The sequence below is a fragment of the Anopheles ziemanni genome, chromosome 3 (assembly GCF_943734765.1).
Source record: "Anopheles ziemanni chromosome 3, idAnoZiCoDA_A2_x.2, whole genome shotgun sequence".
In the NCBI taxonomy this organism is placed as follows: Eukaryota; Metazoa; Arthropoda; class Insecta; order Diptera; family Culicidae; genus Anopheles; species Anopheles ziemanni.
Window position 1 is genome coordinate 64,825,921 of NC_080706.1, and position 24,110 is coordinate 64,850,030.

Here is a 24,110-nt window from a genome sequence, read left to right on the forward strand (position 1 = left end):
GAGATTTTGTACATCTTATGAATACATCGATGGAAAAACTATCGTATTCACCACCAACATTTATCCATGATTCTAAATTTAGTTTATTACATTTTGTTTTATTCTTATTTCTGTTAAATGTATCAATCAATTGTCAATTCAATAGCGAACAATACGGAAATATAATTCAGAGCTTCGATTTTCACAAATACTCATTTTTAATAAATGCATACAAAAATAAAAGATATCTTGAATTTTGTGCGATGAATATGATTTTTGAATCCTACATTTGACCACAAAACGCAATTTGGGACACATTTTTCCCTCTGATTTTTTGACTAATAGCTCCCACCAAGCTGGCTACCGCTTCTTCGCTACAAAATGGAGACCGATCGCGGTCGCCGGTAGCAAAACGATGCCCGGCGAATGACCGGATCCGTCCATCGTGCCCTGACACGGACCGGCCAACTACTCCGCGGGGTGTCCCACCGTTTTATAGCTACTTGAATTTTATTTTCGTACATCCAATCTCGCGGCCTGGACGCACCCTCGCCCCGAGTGGCCCCGGTTGGCGGTTTGATTGGATGTTAAAGTTAATCACGGCTCTGGGTTCCTCGATCGGGACCTACCATCGTGCCGTCGTGGTGATGGCACTCGAGACGACGCTGATACTCAAGCGTATCATTTTCAAAGCCGCTGCCGAGCCGGAGAGCCCGGCGAGTTGCGCGAGTTTCAGCAGCCTGGCGGACGGACCAGAGGATCAACCAACATCAAGATTTTCCGTCGTAAATTGGATGTTTTACAGTCGCGAGCATCGCTGTCCGGCTTTTTAGTGGACGGCGACCGCCCGCTCTCGTGCAGGTTGTCCCGCGTGGATAAGTAATCAAGTCCATACGGATGGTTTAATCGTTTGCCTATGATCGGGCGGCGCACGGGACGCATCGTTTGGAACCGTGATTTGCCGTTTTATCCTTAGCAGATACGGGTTTTCATCTGAAGCACGATCCTGTCTATCTTTGCCGGTGTTTCGCACCGCGCCAGGGCCAACAATTTCAAGGAATTATTTCTTATGTCTCGTTTCACTCATTCATTCGCTTCGGTTCAATCCATGTGAAAATGAAGGAGAACAAATGTATGCCACTACTTAATGCTCATATGCTTAGAACTGCAATCCAATCGATATGGTTGTTCTGTTAAGATGGAATTCATATATGCAAAACTGCAAGAAAAATTTTATGTTAACTTAAAAATTTTTTTCCTGATTTTGGCATGTTTTTTTCTAATGTGTGCCTTGATTTACTCTTTGGGTAGCATCAAAAGTTTGACAAAGAAATTGTCTAAGATTTCTCGCTTAAACACGATTACATTGTAAAACGAGATATCAGTAACGGTAATTTCGTAGATAAAATCCCTACTGCACTTTCTTCTGTGTCTGTTTCCTATTGGTTTTATACTCGTATGATGATTGTTTTTATTGATTTAATTTCTTGATCTTTTCAACGATTTATTTCAAGAATGTGCTTTCAATTATTTTGTTGTATTTTAAAATGTACTTTGTAAGATTTTAGCATAAAAATATGCAGAAATAATTTAAATCAAACCAAATTTAGTTTTGAATTTCAAAAAGATACATGTTATTGTTGCAGTCAGGATTTCTTGACGTACCGCAGAGGTTGAGCAGGCAAAATTCGTTAAAGTTTTAACTCCCCACCCTACAGGCTCCCCCTTCTCTTTTCATTTTCCAATTTTTGCTGGTTTTTTTATGTTAGGTATGACTGATAGGAGGACATATTCTGGAACTTTTCCAATATGCTTGCATTTTAATTGGACCTTAATCGTAAACGCTTACACACAAATTGGTATAGACCATCATTTTTTAAAAGGCTGTGGTACGTAGATAATGTATCTTTACACAAAATGTATCGATCAACCTTCTTTAATCCACGTTTCCTATAATAATCCTTGCTGTAATGCTTCGAAAAGCGCTGAATCGACTGAATTTGCATGATATTACTAAGTGTCGGTTTGCATTGTCGTTGCAGGGAATCTGTCAGTGAATCTAATCTGTGGGAATCTGTCAGTGATCCCCTTGCACCGTTTCCCAAGTTCCCATCACTCAAAGCCCGTCGCGCAAAGCCGGCGGAACGGCAGAGAAAATGATGGATCGAATACCGTCGCTATCGATACCGGGATTATCGTTGTCCCACTCGCTGTCCATCCCCACCTCGCAGAGCCTCTCGAATCAATCATCGCACGCACTGAACTCGCTCAGCCTGCACTCGCAGAATCTGCACGCCTCATCCGTCAGCGCGCTGCACAACTCCCAGACAACGAACCTGCACCAGAACGTCAGCGGCCTGCTGAACGGCGCGGCCAGCAATGGGTGAGTATGCACTGGCCAACGCGAGCCGGCGCGGCCCGGGGACACATTATCACTTCATAACGGACCGCTGCTGCTCCTTTCGATTCTTCTGGTTCCCCATCCCAACGGCGCTCCACAGCCTGCTCGGCCAGGCGATGCTGAAGAAACCGGCCGAGGAGCACATCAAGCGCCCGATGAACGCGTTCATGGTCTGGTCGCGGCTACAGCGGCGGAAGATCGCCCAGGATAACCCGAAAATGCACAACTCGGAGATCTCCAAGCGGCTCGGTAAGTTCCTTCTGTGCGTTTGTTTGCGAACGATGTTCTACAAAAAGTTATATCCCAATCTCGACCGACTAACTGGTAGAGAGCTCAATTTTCATATACCTGAAAGTGTCAAGAGTCTTTGGGTGAGTTTGGTACTATTATTAAGCGTAATTCGGTAATTTGGTATGCTTAATTAGTTCACTTTCCATACCTTTTTACACTTTATGGACTTTATCTGTCGTGCTGGTTGCTCAATTCGGATATCCAACATGATTCAAAACTGTAAAGAAATATGTATCTAAGTAGGTTTTGCTCGTCTGGCATCAGACGTTCACATTACTTAATAGAATCACCATCAACCGGTTAGAAAATGTTGCCAATTTGCTCGATTTGCGATGGCTGGCTCGTTGGTAACGTCACTGCAACCTTCTGTGGACGCGTGTTCCACAACGACTGCCTTAAGAAAACCAGCGAATTAGACAGCTGTCCGTGTGCGACATTGTCAAGTGAAAATCGGAAGAACAGCGCAGGCAGGCGATGCAGTTTGAATCGACTTGAACGGGAGCAAACCTTCCGGCGGCTCTACCTAAACGTCGACATTCTTACGAAACTCGAGGCACGTAAGATATATCAGTTGCTCGAACAACTCGCAGAGGTGCAAGCGGAAATGCGAAAGCTTCAATCATCACACGCATTCGATCAACCATGCCATTGTGGCCGAACACGGGAGACACATGGAAGCAGGAAAAGAAAATTGAGCGATGGCGAAGATTGAATACCAAAGCACACTTGATTAATTTCGATCGATATGAACGGTTAACTTCTGCGTTAAATCCTTAGTAGGCCTGTTCTAGCTAAAATAAATCATTGAGCTCGCTCAACGCTCAGTTGTTCAGTTACATTGCGGTCGTCTGGTAACTGCACCTTCGGTCTTAACTTAGCTTGAAACTGGTTGCAAAAATGTTTCCGATTTGTAGGATTTGTGATGGAATTCTCGACAATGTCGCCATCGTCACACGTTGCAACGAAGTTTTCCACGAAGAGTGTATAGTCGCTTTCAACATTTACAGCGAGCTACCGTGCCCTGGGAGCTGCCATACTAAGCATTTACAACAACCAGCCTGCTCTGTGTCCGAAATGCGCAAGATTTTGCTGGAACGTCCAACGAACGTCGATGCGTACGAGGAACACCGATTCAAGTTGTTGGAGGAAACATTGAGCCTAGAAAAGCAACTGAGGAACACCATTGGGCTCGAGCAGATCATCAGAATGTTTATGGAAAAGAGAAAACCACAGCAAGCAATGGATGGATAGAATCGCACCGATGTTCGGGATGATCGGAAGGATGGATAGCTCTACTTTTTTTTTACTAAAATACAATCCGCGATAGATTTTTATGTCAAAGAAACCTTGATTTTGGAAAATAGAATTTTTATAAGGTAAATCCACTGTCGTATTTTAAATTTAATTGCGAAGAAAATTCGACCTTCTCTGACGGATTTGTCCCGGGTAATGATTTGCTTGAACGATGTGTCATAAAAACGCACATCAAATCCTTACCTTCCTTCATGTCACCTCCATTTGCCCCAAACTAGGGGGTTTGAACAATTGGAAAGTTTCCCTCCCCCGTCCCTCCCTCAAACATTGAATCTAACGGCTAAGAGTTGCTTGCCGGCAACCCTACGGAAGACAGATAAAAGTGGATTTCGGGTTAGAATTCGAACAAAACGAGCCTGTTTATGATTTCATCTTTTCTTTGCCACCAGAATGGCCACTCAATTATCGATTATGGCTTCATTTATCCAATTTGGTCGTCCTGGGTGCGCGAGTAAAGAAGGGAGTTCTTCGAGAGGTTTGCACAGCGTGGTTGGCATTGGCGAGTTGGTCAAATAGAAAACAATGTTGTACAAAAGGTCGCTTCTTAAACGAAGGACATCCTTCACAATGCCGTGCGTCGGCTTATTACACCCCTGCCAGGTTCATTCAATTTATGAAACCTGCTTCACCAACAAACACAATTCCTCCCCGCAACCCTCAACATGGTATCGGTTGTGAATAAAACACAAATACAGACACAAGTAAAGAACGCCTTTTCTTTCACCCTGCTCCACGCCTAGTCGAAAGCATTGGCCGCTGTTTCCGCTTTACAAAACCGCTCGCTTATCCGATCTAATGTCACATGTCACATGTCGTGTTCCACCAGCCCACCCGGGGGTCCTCGAATGAACGTTTCGTCCTCGGGTTGTACAATGCCAAGGAAAAGCTGGCCATACTCCTACATGGGGTGGTGTGATTCGCTGATTGAAATCCTACTGGAAAAAGTGAAATGAAAAACTCCAATCGTGTGGCAAAATAATGGACTTAGCGCGTAGAAATCGCGGAGCCCTAAGGTTGCTTTATGATTTCGTAGAGTTTCTCCAGAATTTGGCCGATATTTGCCTTTCCGAGCGATGTGTCTCGAAATGTATTCGGATTGGAAAAACATATTCCAAACCACCCGCCCTGGAATAGTTACTTTCTGACAATGTTGTTTTCCTATTTTCCTAAGTTTTTTTTTATTCATTGTTCCCCAAACCAATACCAAATAGACATGGACAAACAATTTATTTTCAGTCCCATTGAATGTTTGCTCGGTTGTTCAGTTTTTGCTCCCAAAATGGAAGCACTCGGTAACGGTATGCAAATAAACTGGTAAAAGATTTATGTTTGCTAAACACACGGAGCTCTCAAACAGAATCCCTATACTTACGAATGTCCACTCGGTCGAATCTGTGTCGATTTCTAAAGCCCCGCTTAATGTTCTTTTGTACATTTAGCTCCATTTTTCAGGACTGAAAAAAGGATTATTCCAACATGAATAGGAAAGCTATTATTCTTTCGTAAATATAAAACTCGGCGTTTCCTGGTTGAATGAAATGAAAAATGTCACCTAATCTAGATGGTGGGAAAAGAATTTTCAATCTGGACCGTTCTTGAAAGACAAACATACTGGAAACAATGTTAATCTCTTATGTTAGATGTTTGGTTATGGCTGAAATTCATAGTAAAGAAAAATAAAGTTCTTAAACAGAAGGCCATCTAGAATTCCAATGGTGAAATTCAGGCAGAATTTGAGTAATGAACTCACAAAAAAAGGAAGGTCCATGTAGACTCCATTTGACAAATTGTTCTTCCAATATCCATCGTCTTCGCTGAGCGCATTGTTGTCGTTCATTGCACTAAACAACTTCCTGTTGCTCGCTTATTTCGATGATGGTTTACGGGAAGATTTAAGAACGCCGGTCCATTAACAATTAATTCCCAAATGCGCATCCACTTCGGGACAACCTGATGCACGTGATTTCGCTTTTGTTTCGCCTCTACAGGGAAACACTTGCAGCTCCTTAGTTGACTTCAATTTACAAAATTGCACTCGCCAAAGTGTTCACCTCACTTACCCCACTTACCTTTCAAACTGTTTGCCAGCCTCAGAGACAGATTCACGTAATGCTTTTCCCGTACCACACGCTACGGTTAAATGTGTTTTTCGTCCTTCCTCCGCGTCACAAACACAGCGATTCCGTTATGCTCAAGCAGAGCCGGAAGGAGTGACAGCAACACGTGGCATCATGCCGCAAATGTCATGTTTCGTCAGCTCGTGTTTGACAGGAGGGGTTAGTGAAAAAACGGATGATGTGCCACCGTTGTTCTAACCTGTTCGGTGTCTTGCTTGGTTCGGTTTCGACTCTATCTTCTCGCTCCGCTGTGGGTCATTTTACAAATTCACCAAGGAACTTTCAAACTTCTTCCGGCTACCAACGGGGAAATCCCACTTCATCCGCTTGTGGCCTGACAACGCATCGGGCGGGGCGTTTTGTTTCGATCGCAATCGCGACCGGGTGCGTTGGTGGATTCAATTTATATTATCATTCAATTAAAGCCGATTTCGATTAAATGATGTGTTGAGAAGAGGGTTAATCTGAGTCACGTGCCGTGGCGGGATGCCGCTCGAACGGCGTCCACGGACCGAGATTCTTTCCCCAGCAACGGAATATGATAATTTGGATTAGTTGGGTTTGAATTTATTATCTCATCTTCCACCGGTGCGTCCCTGCTGGTGGATTCGGTACTTGTAAGATGCGCTTCGCCGACCAGCGGCCCTCTTTTTCAAGCTGGTCGGATGTGTTTGGTAACATGTCAGCGGCAGACAGCGGCATCGAAATCGGTGTTTGATGACGTGGCAAAAACTCGACCGACCGTGCAATATGACGTCGGCGTCTTTCATGGGAACCGCGTAGTTTGGGCCGTTTCGGTAGCGATGGCGATGGGATCCGTGTCCCACCATTTCATTCGTAAACCTAAGGGTGGAACGATGTGTTGGGACTTTATCGATTTACGAGTTGCCAATACGAGGTCAACTAAGACAATTTAGAATATGTAATAGATAATACAATAAACTTTACACAAAATTGTTAACTAGCCCATAATAAAAATATGGAAATGCATCCAGTTATATGCCTGGTTGCGTTTTTTTTCTCCAATTTTTTTTCTACTCAACATTAAGCAATGATATGAACACATCAACCAAAAGCTGTAGAGATCTTTTCTAGCTTTTCTTCGAAGTAAATATGTTTATGGCCAAAAGTACACTTAAAAAAAAACACCGAATGCCAAACACCAGGAACAATTAGTGACTCACTACTAGATACAGTATCAATTTTATTTTATCATTTGATTTGTCTAGTTGTAAGTGTTTGTAAAATGTTGAACTGTCGGAGATAATTTTTCGTTTTAATCCTTGGATTTCCAGTTGGAGGATTGTGAAGACATTGCTTAGATATTAAATGTTAAAGCACTCATCTACGTTCGGTAACGGATTTATGGAAAAATATCACACTCACCTGAAATATTAATTTGAGGGAATTCTTTTTAAAAACCCACTATAAGTTGTATCCGTTTTGTTCTTTAGGGAGGTAACAAAACGATTTTTTTTCACAAGAAAATTTAAGCTTTATTATATCAAAAATATTTGTATGTGTAGAGTTTTTACTTGACAGGATGGCAGCTACTAAGAATTTACTTACATCTCTTGAAGAGATGTTTAAAGATTGTGTAATGGACTGGTTGTTGATTTATAGCTTGGAACACTTTACACACTAATTTATTGCTACTTGCATTAATCTTAAACTAGTTTATTTACTCATGAAACTAAGTTACGAATCAAAACAAAACGGATGAATCGAAACTATGCCGTAATAAACTCATATGGAAATTGACACAAAATCTCGGACAGGTCGCAGGAAATGGATGAAACTGACTCAAACGCATAATTCGCTACATTTGGGGAAACAGAATGGTTAAAAAGCCAAATAACTCAAAGCATGTTATAATTTGGTAGCATGTGGTAAATATGAAACCATGGAAAATATAGTTTGTCAATTATCTACGTTAGCAGGTGATATACAACGATAAGTTACTGAAATATGTTACAATCAATTATTTTCATATCTTGATTCTCTTAGTTTTGACTTTTTGGTTTGATTGCAGTATTTTGAATCATTTAAAACTTCACTAAAACAAAACTACTTCAAACTGATGATTAAAATTGTTCATAAGACCTGTGGAAGGTTTAAATATCCACTAAGCAGTTTTTCGCTGAAATTGTGCTTGTATTCTTATAAAACACATTTTCAAGTAGATTTGAAAAATGTCTTAATTTTTCATACAATTGTTGTCATTGGTTAATGACCCCTTGTTTCTAATGGGCTCACGGCGAACACGATTGCTTCCTGAAAATCCATGGAAGCCGAAAATCTGGTCGTGAGCGAACGAAACCATGCTGTCGCACTAACTATTTTCGACTGAACAAAACCGCCGCTTTCGTGCGTTTGGACATTGCAAACAATCTGGACGGACCCCTTTCACTCAAAGCACATTGTTCAGCGGCTGCCCAATTCCTCCATGGACCTTTAGAGCCTGGCAGGAGTAAACACCGTACTCGGCATCAGCGTTGTTGTTGTTGCTGATGTTGTCGCCACCGATGGAGCGCGCTGTGGCATGCGCTCGAAAGCGCCTGGTTCGAAAATGTCCAACGGGATGGCAATAGCTGGCGAATCAAACAATGGAACAAAATGCAGCATGCATGCAGCATTGTGCTGAATTTTAAAACATTATTCAAGCATAATGTATGTGGCACAACGTTGTCCTGCGATTATGTAGCAAAGAGGGCGGCCATTGTGCGCACCGAGCATTGTTGCGGAACTCGTGCACCGAAAAAGGGACACCAGGACAGCACGGCAGCATGTCCTGCACCACACACACACACACACACCCTGCTACAGTGTACACATCGGTGACGGTGTAGTTTACTGAACATCCCATCCCGGAAGGTTGGAGCCCATTCTCGCACGGCTCGGAAAATCCCGGCACGTTGTCAGGGACAGCCATCGCACAACGAACGACTCGACTGTCACTGTATGTATGTGTGTGTGTGTCGGTGTGTTTGTGCGTGGCACTGGCATGGAAAATGGCATTGTTTCCACCCGGGCGGAAGTGAGTTTTCAGCTGGAAAACTTCTCTTCCACAGCGATGAGCATCCCCGGAGTAGCACGGAAAGGTTGCACCGGAATGTACGGAAAAACTGGCCCGTTGTTGGGTGGAAAGAACCGGATGTTGTGTTTCGTGCAAGCCTTCCTTTCCCTGTCTAAAATAAAAGATACATTTATAGAAACATGTGTTGCCAGCATATTGTGCGCATTGTGAGCGTCCCAATATCGGGATACAACGCACGAGGCTCCCCATCGATGGGTTGGCCTGAAACAATGTAGCCACCATCTTTGTCTCAGGTTTTGCGCAAGTTTTCCACCGGTGGATTAGGATTTTCACCTTCGGGCAAGACGTGCAGCGAATGGTGTCTTTTGTACCGGGCAAGACAATGCTTGCCATGCCGACGGAGAAATGAGAGGAAGTGTACAAGGATTTCCGAGATTATTTCCACTTCCGGCCGTCGGTTCTGGGCGGGAAGGGGAAGGATAACTTGCAAAGGGGAGAAAGCGTTGGTCCCATTGAAACTCACATTTCACGGTACTCGAAGATGCTACCTGCACTGAGGGAAGAATGTGCCGAAAGCGTGCCCATTCTTCTGTGCCTTTCGTTCATCGTCTTCAGAAACATTCAGCTTCCTTCCCAAGGTTGGGCAGGGGTGAAAAGGGGGAGACGGATGGGGGTTTGCCAGACCGGGTAGGTGCGCTTGAAAGTGATTGAAATGTGCTCCTTTCAGGTGGAAATTCACCATTGTTGTGCAGCTCGAGGGCCGAGCGAGTCTTCAGCGAGAAGGATACATCGTTCAAGGACACTTCGTATTCCTCGTTCGCTCTATCACACCTCGTTGGTTACAAGCAATCCTTGGCGTGGCATCCAGAAGGATCTCACACACCCGGGCACGGGTTGGCATTAGTTGATGGCAAAAGCAAATCACTTACAGGCCGCCTCGGGAACTCAAACCGCACACAGCTCAACACCATCTTCAGGCTTGATTGTATTAATTAATTGTGGCCAGGCCTATCGACTCGTGTAGGATCCATTTTCCGTAATGGAGAAAATGACGTGAAACCGGGAGCAATAATTTCCCAGAACCAGATACTAATCCCATTCTGTGGCCGAGTATGGAGTATGATATTCGATAGCGCCTATGATTGTTCTTGTGAAACAATGCCCTGCAAATGCAAATGGCGCTTCAAAACTATCCATTTCAGAAGAGCAAACACTGGATGGAGTGAAGTACATTCTAATTATTCATAGTGTCAAATTGAATTTGATTTATCTGAGAGTGCGCGCACTCGCAATTGCATTTAACCCACGTAATTGTGAATGAGAATTTCAATTGTAGCATAGAGTTAACGATGGAAAAAATAGAATAAAACTAGCTTTTGAAAAGTCTCCAACGTCATTGCTCCGTTGGTGTCACCCAACGAACTTTAATTAAACAATAATTTGGGAGTCCATCTGACCCAACCAAAAAATTGTAGTTTTTCGTGAATCAACAGCACTTTGCAGAGAAAGTTAGTTATTTCCTAGTTTTAAATACGCTTCAAAGCACCCAAATTACGGAATAACTCGAGTGCTGGTGCACGCTAACTGAGAACCTGGGCAATGTTTTTCCCCATCGGCCATCGTTGCTCGAACTAAACAACAGATGCATCCAATGTGCATTCGATGCTGTGATGGATGCGCCCCATGGAGGCGGCCGTTCGCTTGACAATTGGCGGAACGTGAAAAATCCATAAAGTTGATGAAACAAGCCTAGGCGCTCAATGACCGGATTGTTCAGTGCAGTGTGAAAAATGTGCATGAACTACTGCGCTATGCAATTCTGCAACTTTCCCAATCCAATCGGACGAACGAATGGACGTACAATTTTTCTGCACGCCGGGTGAATCCATGTGGAACATCGGTTGGGAAAAGTACTTTCCTCGATGTATTCGAAAAGCCTATCCTTAGAGGCTCGATCCCACACACACGAGGGGCTTCAGCTTGTAACCCTTGGCGGGCAATCCTTCCCGGAGGTGGAAAATCCCTCTGTGGAGAGGAAAAACGCCGGGCCAGCCGATCGAGGGACAAATGGTGCAGCGTCATTGTTGTTAAGGATGTGCGCAAATATTTGTAGTTTTCCTAGCATGACGTGTAATCATGCCTATCCTCCTGCCGGGGTCCCCTTGTTCAGGAAGCACTTCTCCTGTCAAGCTCAATTTCCGGAGTGATTCTCCTCATTCTCGCTAACGATGGGGTTCGAAAACAATGGCGAGATTTGTTTGCGATTCAGACCCCGACTTTCCCTCGGCTGTCGAGGGTGGATGTTTAATATTTGTTCGGCTGTACGTGTGTGTGTCTTTGTGTGTATTTATGCGTCATCCTGTAGTCGACCGACGATCGGTTGCAGAGTAATCCTGGTGCAACAATGGTGCCACAAACGAACTGCGTGGGTTAAATTGTACGACTGGCGTTTGGCGGGTGGTGGTTGTTTTACGAATTATCGCTCGAACAATGTTTGCCCCTTTTTGTTTACCAAATTAATGCGAAACCAATCGACAGGCCGGTCAATGCTTGGAATTTCTAATCAATACTTTTAGCTGCATTGTTGTCGCGTTTGCTCGCGTTTATCCCACCAGTCATTATTGTTTTTGCTTTTTCGAATGGCATGTTATGGATTGTTTTATTGATTGAAACATATGTAAAATCGACATCTCTAATCAGTGTTGCATAGAATATACTTCATTATACCCTCTCAGGCACAATGCACAGGTTTGTTGAACGATTCAAGTTATACTATAAAACAAATAATGTTTGAGGAAGGTTTAAAAACGATCTAACACACCCGAACACACCGATTAAAAACACCCTAACCTTTTAATAAAAAAGAATCATTCATCCTGTACGTTCTATTCTGATATACATAAAAAAATTTATAAATACAATCATTTATTTTCATATTCAAATTTTCGCTAGTTTGGTCATGATAAAACACAATAGTTTGAAAAGATTTAGTATACATAAATAGTTAACGATAATTAAATAAGGCAAATATATCATAGTGAAGTACAACACACAGGTTGAAGAATTATTTAGATCAATTGACAGTGCATAACTTGCCAGAAAAATATCTTAACATTTTAAAAAGAAAAAGTTACCTTATTCTTATTTCCTAGTAGCTTATATGTAAATTGAGTACCCAACAAAAACGAATCAAAACATCGGTTGAATTTGATACTTTCAAATGTTTGATTCATTAAACGTTTTCTACTGTTGAAAACAACTAAACAGTTTAATAACGGTCATATGTATAATAACAAATAAGAGTCAGTAGCGGTTAATATTAATTAGAAAAGCCATAGGAAATTAAAACTAACGCTACTGCTATTTTTAAAGAAGTAGATAATATTTGAGTAAAGTATCATTTGAGTTCTTTACGGTGTCGCAAACGGGTTTTCTAAACCTTGAATTGGGATGGCTGGACGTATCGCACGTAAGTTTACCAGGTTAACGGAGAAAATAGATGAATAAATGACTATTTTTTAGCTTACTCATGTAGTGCAAATAAAAATGAATTCCTAGTTTTCGTTATTTTCCCACTCAACGTTGCAGGTACAACAATGTAATAAAAGTACTTAATTTGTGACATAGTTCACAAAGATCTTTTTAAAGATGTGCGTCAAATTGATAAGAGTTATGAGAATATTTTTTCAATAAATGAATACTTTTTATTTTAATCGACTTTCCCAACTTCCTTGTTTAGAAATAAAATCAAAATACAATTTCTTTAATGCTGTTATAAACGAATGCCACTCACTGAATCAATAATGATTTTAGTCATTATTCAAATATGTTACGCATTTATATCTTATGAAGCATTTAAGTCTCCTAAAATCGTTAAGTTAAAAATTGTGTTGTGACAGCTCTCAAACTGTTTCGTCTTTTCAGGCGCAGAATGGAAACTGTTAACAGAGGACGAAAAGCGACCCTTCATCGACGAGGCCAAGCGATTGCGAGCGATGCACATGAAGGAGCACCCGGACTACAAGTATCGACCACGCCGGAAGCCCAAACCGATCCGGCGCGACGGCTATCCGTACCCGATGACGTACCCATCGGTGCCGGTCGATGCGCTGCGTGCAGGTAGGCCATGCACTTCCAGGCCGGGAGTGCAGCTTCCGTTAGGTTTCGTTAGCATTTGGTAACCGTTTTACCCGTACGCCCACAGGAATCACTCCCAGCTACTTCGCACCGGGCGCACCCTACCACTTAGGAAGTCATTTATCACAGGCCAGTCCACCCACGACTCAGGTGAGTTTCGTTCGCGATGGAGATGAAGAATGGATTGAGCAATCATTTCGCCTCGACCACAATACTGGAAGCCTTTGGTAATGGTGTCTCAAACAATAGTACCCATTTTATAAGACACTACAATCGACAGTCTTACGCTGTGTTGTTTGCTGTTTGTTTTAAGCTTTTGGGAAAAGTTTAAGGTTTTCATTGATTTCTTAATTTGTATTACAAGTTATAATGCTGCAAATAATGGAGATTTGGAAGTAGGTGCCAAGCGGTTCAAGTTCGTACAATTGGATTCTGTCTTCAACCTGGTTTTAGATTTGATTCCTTGAAACAATCCAACAATTTACTTCTCAAGACCATCCTTCTCCGAAGACATTTTATTTTTTCTTGAACATTGTAATGACTAATTGGCCACAACAATTCCTCTACGAAAACAACCCCACTAGTTGTCTCAAGTTGGTAATAAGAAACGTTTTAATGCCTCCTCCAGGTGACATCCTGCAGTTTCTGCTGCCAGCATCGTGCCACGCGGTGGGCAGTCGAATATCAGAGGTTCCACAAGTCATTATGTCTTTGCCACGGCAGCAAAAGGTGCCACTCCTGGCAGACAAGAATGACTATTACCGGTCGCTGTTGCCTCCGGTACAGCATCTTAAGACGTCTGTCTGGCAAAGAGGGGTCCCGAGTGTGGTTGGCCTTAGGTTGCAGGTTGGTCCCGGATGTCTGAGGTCCCGAGACACGCAATCCACAGAACAGTAGCAAAAGACACACACACACACACACGCCGCAGGGTAGCATCTTGATTGAGAAATTTGTCACTCACTTGATTAGTTGTTTGTCATGGTGATTGCCTTTTAGGCGTCGTCTCCTCGCGCTGCCGGGAGCGTGAAGATGAACAGGAAATGGCACTACAATTCCTTTGCCGCTGTGATTTCGTGGGAGTTCCTCGGGGACTGGCCGTTCGTCACCTGGCCCATCCGCCCGTGGAGTGGAGTTAATTTGGTTAATTGCAAACGCTCTTATTTTTTCTACAACCCTAGAACTTGAACTCAAAATACAAAAAAAAAGTTGTAGAAAACACTGAGCGTGATTTTTAGGAAACTTTTTCCGTAACTTCCTTCCAAGAGAGCCCATTTTTTCCTACCGATAAATATCGAGAGCAGCTGGGCAAGGCAAGTGAAACAAGCACCGGTGGAAACCGTTTTGACTGTGAAATCATCTATAATTGGAGCCGATTATGATTAAGATTCCCTCATCGTTTTTGTAGCCCATTTTTTCTCATTCTTCTGCTGCTGCATCAGGTTTCTTCTATTTCTTTCTCTTCGTTTATCTTTTCTATTCTCTCTAATCCTTACGTTTGGGTCGGTTGGTCCGAAAGCGTATCTTCTCCAGCGTGAAACCCCCCGGACTAGGAACGTTTAACTACCGTAAAAGGGTTGCTAGTTCTTTTTCTTTTTCGAGGTGGTTTCAAACCGAGCACGAGGTATCCAAAACCGATGGAACGACAGCGCGGGGTTCGAAAAATAGACAACCTTTCTCGCCTTTGATGAAGTTGTCCGCAGAAGTTGGATCGGTTCGGGAAAGGGATGTTCAAAATAAAAAAAAAACAAGGTGGAATGAGGAGAGAAAGAAACAAGGAAGAAAGATAGAAACAGAGCGCGGATCTGCTGCGAGGCAGCATAACGCAGTGTTTAAAATGATTACAAGATTAATTTGATGATTTAACACTTCAGGTTGCCTCGTTCGCGCTCCCCGTTCCCCGTCCCTGCAGTAAGATCTTGTCTTACTTTCCCACTTTCGCGCTTTCACGCCTTCATCTCCGGAACTCCGGTACGATCATCCCCTGATCTTCGCGCGCGCGATGGAGCTAAACTTGCGATGATGGTTGCGCTGTCTTCATCCGCTTCGGGAAGTTGAAGTGCTTGCTTGGTAGCGTTTTAAGTGATAATTCGATGCTTTCCACTATGACCGATCAAATTATAGGAATTATCTTCTGTCGGTCGGTAGTTATTTTCGTTTATTTCGATCGATTCGAAACGATCGATGGACACGGGCGGCTGGAAGATTTCGGCCCGGTCTCATGAAGATGTCCGTGGCGGGGTTTGCTTATTCCACCTTTCGTGGATTACCCAACCAACCGGTAGCCTCGCCGGCGGTAAACGATGCTAAACGGGTGGGATAATTGTTTTAAACGAGTGAAGGTATTCGGAACGCGAGAAACGTGGGCGGGTTTGACGGATTCGATTTGTTTGCTGCAATCATCTACGCTTGTTTTGTAAAGCGGAAAAATTAAACGTTTAAAGAGGAGGACTCTGTTTGAGATTAAACAGTCGATGTAATGCTTAAGAGATTGAACAGCTCAATTAACATTTCAGTACATCAATATTGATTAGTTTTGTATATGCAATATTGACTCAATAACATTATTATTTTTTTTTTACTCTTAAACTGTTTTACTATTCTTTAAATCATGATAGTAAAGACTGATTGAAAACCCCAATTTCTGCTTGCAATAGTTTAAGGTTTATTTTCTATTTTATTTTATATTTCAAATCAGTTTTATCAAAGTAATCATCTTCGCAAATATGTATTATCATCTGAAGCTTTATACGTTTCAAGTCTTTTTTATTTGACTCTACTTGATGGCATCGTGTGTTAATCTTATTAATTTTAATTACTGTCACATTGGATTGTTTATACTCGTAAATGTTAAATTAAATTCCAGTTGCGGAATTCTTATCAATGAAATCAATCCTATTCCTAGTGGTTGTAATAAAAAAGATCCATGATATAAAGATTCAGCAGTGTATTGACCGATGTATTTAACTACAATTTGGAAAATTCTTTTTTCAAATGTGGATATCGGAAATTCGACGGCCCGACTTTTCCAAAAAATGATTCATTTTAATTGCCCACCGACTTCTTTCTCACGCAGAATGTCGGAAATAAAAAACCACACCTGATTCGTTCTCTCTGTCAAACCACGCTTCGACCTAAATCGGTCATCTTCTTTAAACCAGGTCAGTTTAAATTTTGTGCTCGTCATTTTTCCCCAGAAATTCTCCTGAGAAACACTTCCCACAAAGCGTTCGCATCATCTACGGTGGAAGGGGTTTAGAGGAGAACCGAAAAACGGTAGCAGCATACCATTTGAAGATCGAATTTTCCACTCCATTTGCGCGGGTTTCAGAATTTCTGGGAACCGTTCGCTCGCTAACATCTTCATCTAACGAGTGAAAATCGATTCCGGAGCCAACGATACAAACGGTAACGGATCTGAGGTATGAAATCAATCGTTGCACTTGATCCGCATTTGGAGGAAGATTACTTAGGCCAGTGGAAAAGCGTAGAATGATTAAGGGCAATTTTCGTTACCACGGCTCGCTCGCAACCGTTCTCGGTGGAAGAGAAAAACGTAACATACCTGATGAGGGTAGTGTTGAAAAGTTTTCCCAAGGTACGTCTGCACTGAACGATGACGTTAGCTTGTTTAAACAATGCGGAAAATAGCGCAAAATTGCTAGAACAACAATGCCGGCCCATTTTTCGACAACTTCCTGCGAACTTTCTAGCTTTCACACGCTGGTTCGAAGTGCGTGGTGTACGTGTGAGTTTTGAAATTGAAAAACAAATTGGAAAAGAAAGTAAACACTCTGCAATAAAAACAAGATCGTTACAAAAAAGATAAATCAACATCACTTTTTATACTCAAAAAAAACACACACACACACACTCGAAACCCGTCCACTGTGGGGTGTCATTGACAAAATTTAAACATTGAAACTGTTGTGAAAAAGCAAACACTACACCGCACCATTTGCGTACAATTACGGACAGCTTCAGACAGACGTTGGTGTAATTAAACGCACCCTTGCACCGGAAGACTTCCTATCCCTGTTCCATAAAAAAAAGAAGGTGTCGCGGAATCGCACTGAAAAGAACGGTGGTTTTCGGTCTCCCTCCCTGTGGGACGGTCTATTATTTCTTTTACCGAAACGCTTTGGGCGCTATTTGCTTAGATGACAAGGACGTGACGGTTTCCCGAACGAACGCGGTATGGATTTTGGAAAATATTTGACCCATCTAAAGCGAACAAAACTTCAACCCGGAACTGTGAAGAGGGAGGAACGCGTTCGATCTATGTTTGTTTGGGAACTTTCAAAAACTGGGGTGGATTTCTTTGTATTGTTATGCAAAGCAATGAAAAAGATATTGTGAAAAATCAAACATTCGTCTAAATTGGAGAAAACACACTTTTCCCCACGTCTATGTAAACGTGCTTGTGAAAGGCTATAATCAAAATCATTATCGAACAGAATAGTTTGAACAATATAACCCTCAGAGGAAGGAAATCTGATTTTGAAGTGTTTTGTATTAGAAAAAATGTACACGAATAGGAAACAAATTCATGGACCCTTGATAGCCCTTAAAATTCGTTATTATGACTAGAGAAGAAAAAAATGAACCTGGGTAAGACATTGGTACATCATATTACTAAAAGAGAGAAGGTAAATGTTACTTAATTGAAATAACTAGGGCAGACCAAAGACTCAGTTTTTTTCATCAGATGTCTTGGTTTAATTGTAAAGGCTCAATTTTTAACATTCCATAGGATTATCCTGTTACATCAATATCTGTCAATTCAACAAACCAACATTTTTGCAATTGACAATCGATATGAGCAGCAGAAAAAAACGGCTGAATGTCCTGCAACATCGATTTGCTATCAGTTAATATGAATATCTGCAACTGGTAGAGTAAGTTCTCGTCCTTTGTCAAGGTCACTCTATGTTTAACCAAAGCATGATGGCTAATAATGGAAGTAATAGATTTAGAGAAGAATCAAAACAAAACATTTAAAAATCAAAACTTTGTTATACCTTGTTTCCCAACGACAAAAGAATAAAGTGAAAACGAAAAACCTTTGACGGTTATAGAGTCTCTTAACGTACCGAAAAAAAACGCTCACTGCTCTTCGGCTGGAAGTGTGAAGAAATGGAAAACATTATATTTACCACATCATTTCGTTTAATAACATGGCATTAAAATTTCATCAGCATTTTATTATTTGCTTCCCGAGGTGAAGCCACAGTCAGGTGAGGGCAAACGTTCGTGAAGTGCCACCGTCAGGTCCAACGCATCTTGTTTTGGCTAGATTTTCAACCTTGCTTGCCCTGCCAATGCTCCGAGCGTCCACCAATGGTTCAATGTTTCAATCAATCTCGTCTGTATCGGCCGCAAACCATGGGACGCACCTTTCACGCTACTCAATGTTTCTAGCGCATCTGTGCCGCTCGTTACAGAGCGTTTTTTTCTGTTGCGGGATATAATTATGTTTTTAACACATTGTTCTTTGTACCATATCATTATGAGGCATGCCTTCATGCACGCCCCTTCTGAGGTGTGTTGATTTTTTGCTTTGTCGATTTCCCAATTTGTTTTCTGGTTTCGGACGCGCGCTGCTTCTTGCGCTTTGCTTGGGGTGAGTAGAGCGTTTTCTATTTGCTAACCGAAGGACTCCCAAGATTAGGGTTTTGTTTGTAGGTTTCGTGTTGTTTTGGAGGCGGATCCAGCAGCTATACCGTTTAGCTACTGTTTCGGTTTTATTTTTTCTTAGACTGCAAAGGTGCAACTTGGTTTTGTTTATTTTCTCCCATATTTTTCTTCTTAAATGTGGGTAAAAAAATCAGTATGAAAATGTCACAATTATATAAAATCAATTGTTTCCTTGCGAAAGTATGAAAACACTTTTGCAATATTTATTATGTAAAATGTCAATATGAAACTTATAGGTATAGGACAAGAAGGATTCGTGAAACCTTGTGCATGTCTACTTAAACATTTCATTTGTTAGTGCATAAGATTATGCACGCAGTATAACAAACTAACCAACATGTTTTTTAAAGTTTAAAATGTCAGCATAAGTACCAGGTATATCCTTTCTACGAGCGATATTCTGTAAAAGTTTATGGAAACGTTAGTAATTTTACAAAAAAGCAACTTTTTTGACGAAAAAATAACTTTGTCTTTTGACTATATAACAATGTCATAATCTTTACATCACCATCGATTCTAAGATGTATCTTAAAAGTAAAAATATCAAGAAGCCATCTAGTCTGACCCTATTTTCGTCCCTTTTCAGGTGGGAAACTTGGAAGTTGTTTTGATTTCATCATGGGTCGCTTGCATAAAGGTGCTGAATGAGGTGTATAATTTAAGAATAACACCGAAGAAAGGTAGCCACCAGCAAGACGAAGAAATACTACACAGTTTTGCCTGGATATGCCCCGGAGCTGATTAACTTCGAGCCATTTTCTCGCAACACTTCAAACGTGCAGTTTTTCTTCTTCAACAATGAAACGTAATGTAGAACAGCTGTTTAGTACGCCGTATCGGGTGACAGTCGGTGGGAAACTTTTCCTTCCAGGCAATGTTTGCAAAAATCTCCCTTGTACACTAGTGCTTGGCAAACCACTCTGCACAATGAAATGTTGCGAGCCAAAGTTGGCTCCCACAAAGCAACGCACGCGTAATTGAAGGTGATGTTTGCATTTCTGCACTTCTACCAGATTGGCACATAACGACGGCTACCGGAAGCTGGCCAAATGACTAAACCGCCCCATAAGCCGCCTAATTATTGTCCATTACCCGAATGAATGGCGAAAAATTGGCGATGTCGGAAGAATGGAGTGATTATTTGTCCAGGTTTTTTTTCCTCTTCTGAGCTCATTGTGCATGTTATGAGGGAAAAAATGCGATCTTTTGTTGATTCTGGGTGCAGGATGAAAAACATGGAATCTTGAAAAATTCTCACCACCACTATCAACTCTTGTGCAACATGTGCCTTGAGTGTAGAAAACTTCTGGTTTTCTGCAGCACAATGTAAAACGATGTTTCATGCATTTAAATTGATACATGCTTTACATTCCATTGGTTAAGTTTAGTTTACGAAAAGTTATGAAAATAGGGGAGCCAGGGGCAAACTTGGTATCCAAAGATTCATTCGATTTCGTGATGGTAAAAACAAGTTGATACACTGTTTCTACTTGGGGCCCATGAGCACTGGAGCTCACTACCTTGACGGCGTGGGTTCGAATCCTAACCGAGCTAAATCGGCTGTTCCGGAAGGAAATCCATCAGCTCAAGGTCATGCATCATAAGTTGTATTGTTATCGAAGTAAGAAATGCACATCAATTAGAAAAAATTAGCTAGTTTTGCAACAAGGTGCATATTGTGCTTATTTTTTGTATTTTGTTTTCAGATGAATGAATTTCCCCGAAAAATGTATACGAAAGTAGAAATAATAAAATTGTTTCACTGGATTTTTTTAAATTTTGCCTGGTAATATGATATATTAACCCTCGTTCAACTAAAATCGGATGAAGTAGAAAGTGACATTTGGCAAGCTATAGCTGTAAGCTTAAAGCTGAATATATTGTCCAGGGGGATGCTAATAGAATAATGATGGAACGATGAAAATGCATCTCAAATACGCGTTGTTCGGTACAACAACAATATCAAAAACAGCATACGCAAGACAGGGAAGGAAAAGGGGAGCTTGAAGGACAAACGCTTTAGCTGCCAAAGCCGGCAGTATGGAGCCGACGAAAGAACGCCCTGACAAAAGATGACACTCAAACAATGCTGTCTTAACGAGCGTCTCGTTCACGCTCCATCGCGTCCTCGGATGTGGCGTTAAGGTGTTGAGCAAGGAGAGGAAAAAAAAGGTGGTAAAAAAGAAATGGGAGTTCGATGAGGCGCGCGCGCATCTCCCAACCGCATATTGCAGATCTGGTCGATGGAGGAAGAAAAATAAAATAAATAAGGAAGGGGTGTGCAGTGAGATGGATTGGCACAGGGAGAGACTAAAGCCAAAGAACACAACAATAACAGTTCATTCATTACTGGTTATTTATTTGCGGTTATTTATTATTTTCTTGTTATTTAAATTCACCACCATTTCACCCCCACCGCTCCTCATGGTTTTTTACTTTCCTTGTTTCTGCCGTTCCCGCCCAACACTCTCGCGAGCAGAGACTCTGCACAAAAACAGTCTTTCCATTATGATCATTTCATCCCGCCTGTTTCTTGGCGCTGCGCACACACAACCCAACCATTTCGCATTCTCTTTCACTTCACTGCTGTTTTATTATGCACTTTTATTGTTTTCCTCCGCTGTGTAGATGACCTTCGATCGATGCACCGTGTACAGTTGCATTTGACCGAACCGATTACTCTCATGCTGAGTGTAGGTGTTTCTACACAATTCAAAGCATTGCAGATGATTAGCAAATTTAATTGTTTTTACAATGTCTAAGATTGATGTAACACTATTAAATTTGTTTAAGCCCGGCGTTACGACTAAGGCCTGGCTTAACCATCTGGTTACTTTCTAACGGTATGCTTATTAAATCTGTACACACTTCGGTTTGCAACTATAGTAAAAATAATGAAAACTAGAAAAGTGTTTTTTATTTTGTTAAAAACAAACACAATTACTCATTCCTTCACAATTCAACCATATGATAAATTTTTGAAAAAAATCACTAGTTACTACAAAGCTATTGCACGTTAATTGCTTGATTGCATGTTAACATTGCTTGGTTTTGGATTAACAAAACTTCTGGTAACAGGCTAATAATCTAATTGTCAACAATGAAAGGACACGGGCAGCGATTATTTTATGCGAGTTACAAGGAGCTCGTTCAAATACTTGCGTTCTAACCGGATACTGACAGTGGCACATTCTCGTGTTCTCTGGAGCTCTCGCTTCACTGTGCGCGTAGGGAAGCTTACGTGATCATTTCTATATTGCGCCAGACTCCACCCCACTCTGGACGGAATCGATTTGGAGGGAACTAATTTGAATATTAAAACAGCTGCGCACGCGAGAGTTACGGCTCGCGCCTTCTTTTGATTCTTCGCTGTTTCATTTTTCGCAATTTGTCTCTTCCGGCGTTTCACGGCTCGGAACGATCACAGGAAAGAAGGGCTATCTTCCTGCGATCATATTTTAGCTTCTTGTTTTCGAGGATTATCTTTTTTTTTAGTTTACTCATTCGATTTTTTTTCTGTAAACTTTTATAGTATTTCAGACAGTGGCAAGAAAGATAAGTTTCTTTCTACTCTATAGAACCAACTTGGAGTGGCTTCAAGATGTTGGAATGATACGTCATGCGGGGTATCCCGTCGTGTACGTTTTGCAATTTTCTGTTACAAATTTCGTATTGGAAATCCTTCAACAATGTAAGAAAGCCTTAATACGTAGGTGTTCCCCACAAATGATAAGGGTACAAAGGCTAATGAAACATGTTCTGTAAAATAGCAAAAAGTAAGAACATATCAAACATTTCTTATCGCCGGGAGAAACTAGCAGAGTGAACAAGAAAAAGTTCAAGAGCAAGAATTTTGACCCCGCTGCTAGTGTTATGTTTTTCATGATGCATCAATTGACGAATTTAGTTGAATGCTTTAAAAAAGACTTTAAGACAAAAGACTTACTTTTGTATAGAAAGGCTACTTTTATCCTCTCGTAAAAAAAGGCTTGTGGCAATGCTTTTACATATACGTACACTTTAGCTGTTCCTTAATGTCTGCATATTAACTCGTTCCAGTCATCGATCTCTTCCCAGATGGACGTCTCGAAGTTTGCCCTCGACCGTAGCGCCTACCTTAACACGGGCGCACTGTACGATACAGCAAAGTCCCAAACCAACCCGTACAGCGCCTATCTCGACCCGACCTCCGTCCTGACCAAGGCGTACTTCGACTCCAAGATGTATCAAGACCGGGCGCAGGCGGCTGCCAACTACGCGTTCGACATCTCTAAGATTTACGGCTCCTCCGCCCAGCACCAGCAACAGCAACAGCAGCAGCAGCAACAACAACAGCAGCAGCAACACCACCAGCAACAACAGCATCAGCAGCAACAGCAGCACCAGCAACAACAGCAGCAGCAGTCTCACGTGCATCATCAACTGCATCATCAACACCAACTGCAGAATGGAGCCGGCAGTGGAAGTGGAAGCGCCATCGATGAGCGAGAGTCCACTCCTCAGCTGAGTGACGTCACGGCGGACATAAAACCGCAGTTAGGTGAATCCCTGGACGGATCGCCACTGCACACACACAGCTACGGTGGTGGGCTGCTAAGCGCAGGGTCGGCTGCGGCCAGTGGTTTGTACCACTACTCAGCAGCGGCGGCAGCCGTCAGTCAGGCCGCCGGGAGTACCGGCTCGGGCAGTTCGGGATCCGGTGCGGGAGGGAGTTCCACCAGCGACTACCGAAGGCCATTGACTGTCATCTTTTGACCCAACTCAGAGCTCATGGTAGAACGAGACTACTAACACACAGTGTACGAAATTCGGCAATAGTGGTTAGTCGACGGAGACGTTGATCCATGATCTGTGAATGTCTTCTGATGATTGGCGAGGTTATCTCAGACTCAGAGTGGTAGGGTTATCTCAGACTCAGGTGCAGACTAGAACTAATCAGCTTGTCATTGGAAGGTTAGTGTAGGATCGATCATATGCGAATGTGCTGGATAACGGGACCCGCATTGTAAAATAGGTACATGACCGGAGTAATCGCAAACAGATTGTACCAGATGTAAGAACTTATCCACTTTGTATTTTACAGCTTTCCGCCACCGATCCTGTCGAAAGCCATGCAGTTTCGCCTATACACATTATAATG

General features: G+C 42.1%; 1 protein-coding gene across 1 annotated transcript; it reads left to right on the forward strand.

The window, feature by feature from the left end:
- The first annotated feature begins 2,135 nt into the window (after positions 1–2,135).
- Positions 2,136–23,725, forward strand: LOC131285265 (transcription factor sox-2). The gene is made up of 5 exons (XM_058314118.1): positions 2,136–2,362; positions 2,481–2,629; positions 13,064–13,258; positions 13,344–13,426; positions 23,030–23,725. The coding sequence occupies exons 1-5, from the start codon at positions 2,136–2,138 to the stop codon at positions 23,723–23,725; spliced, it is 1,350 nt and encodes a 449-aa protein (XP_058170101.1).
- Positions 23,726–24,110: the final 385 nt, after the last annotated feature.

Excerpts from the sequence above, each read along its gene's own strand:
- LOC131285265 (XM_058314118.1), top strand. The coding sequence starts at position 2,136 with ATGATGGATCGAATACCGTCGCTATCGATACCGGGATTATCGTTGTCC. Across the intron at positions 2,363-2,480 it reads AACGGCGCGGCCAGCAATGG|CCTGCTCGGCCAGGCGATGC; the intron begins GTGAGTATGCAC and ends GGCGCTCCACAG. Across the intron at positions 13,427-23,029 it reads CCAGTCCACCCACGACTCAG|TCATCGATCTCTTCCCAGAT; the intron begins GTGAGTTTCGTT and ends AACTCGTTCCAG.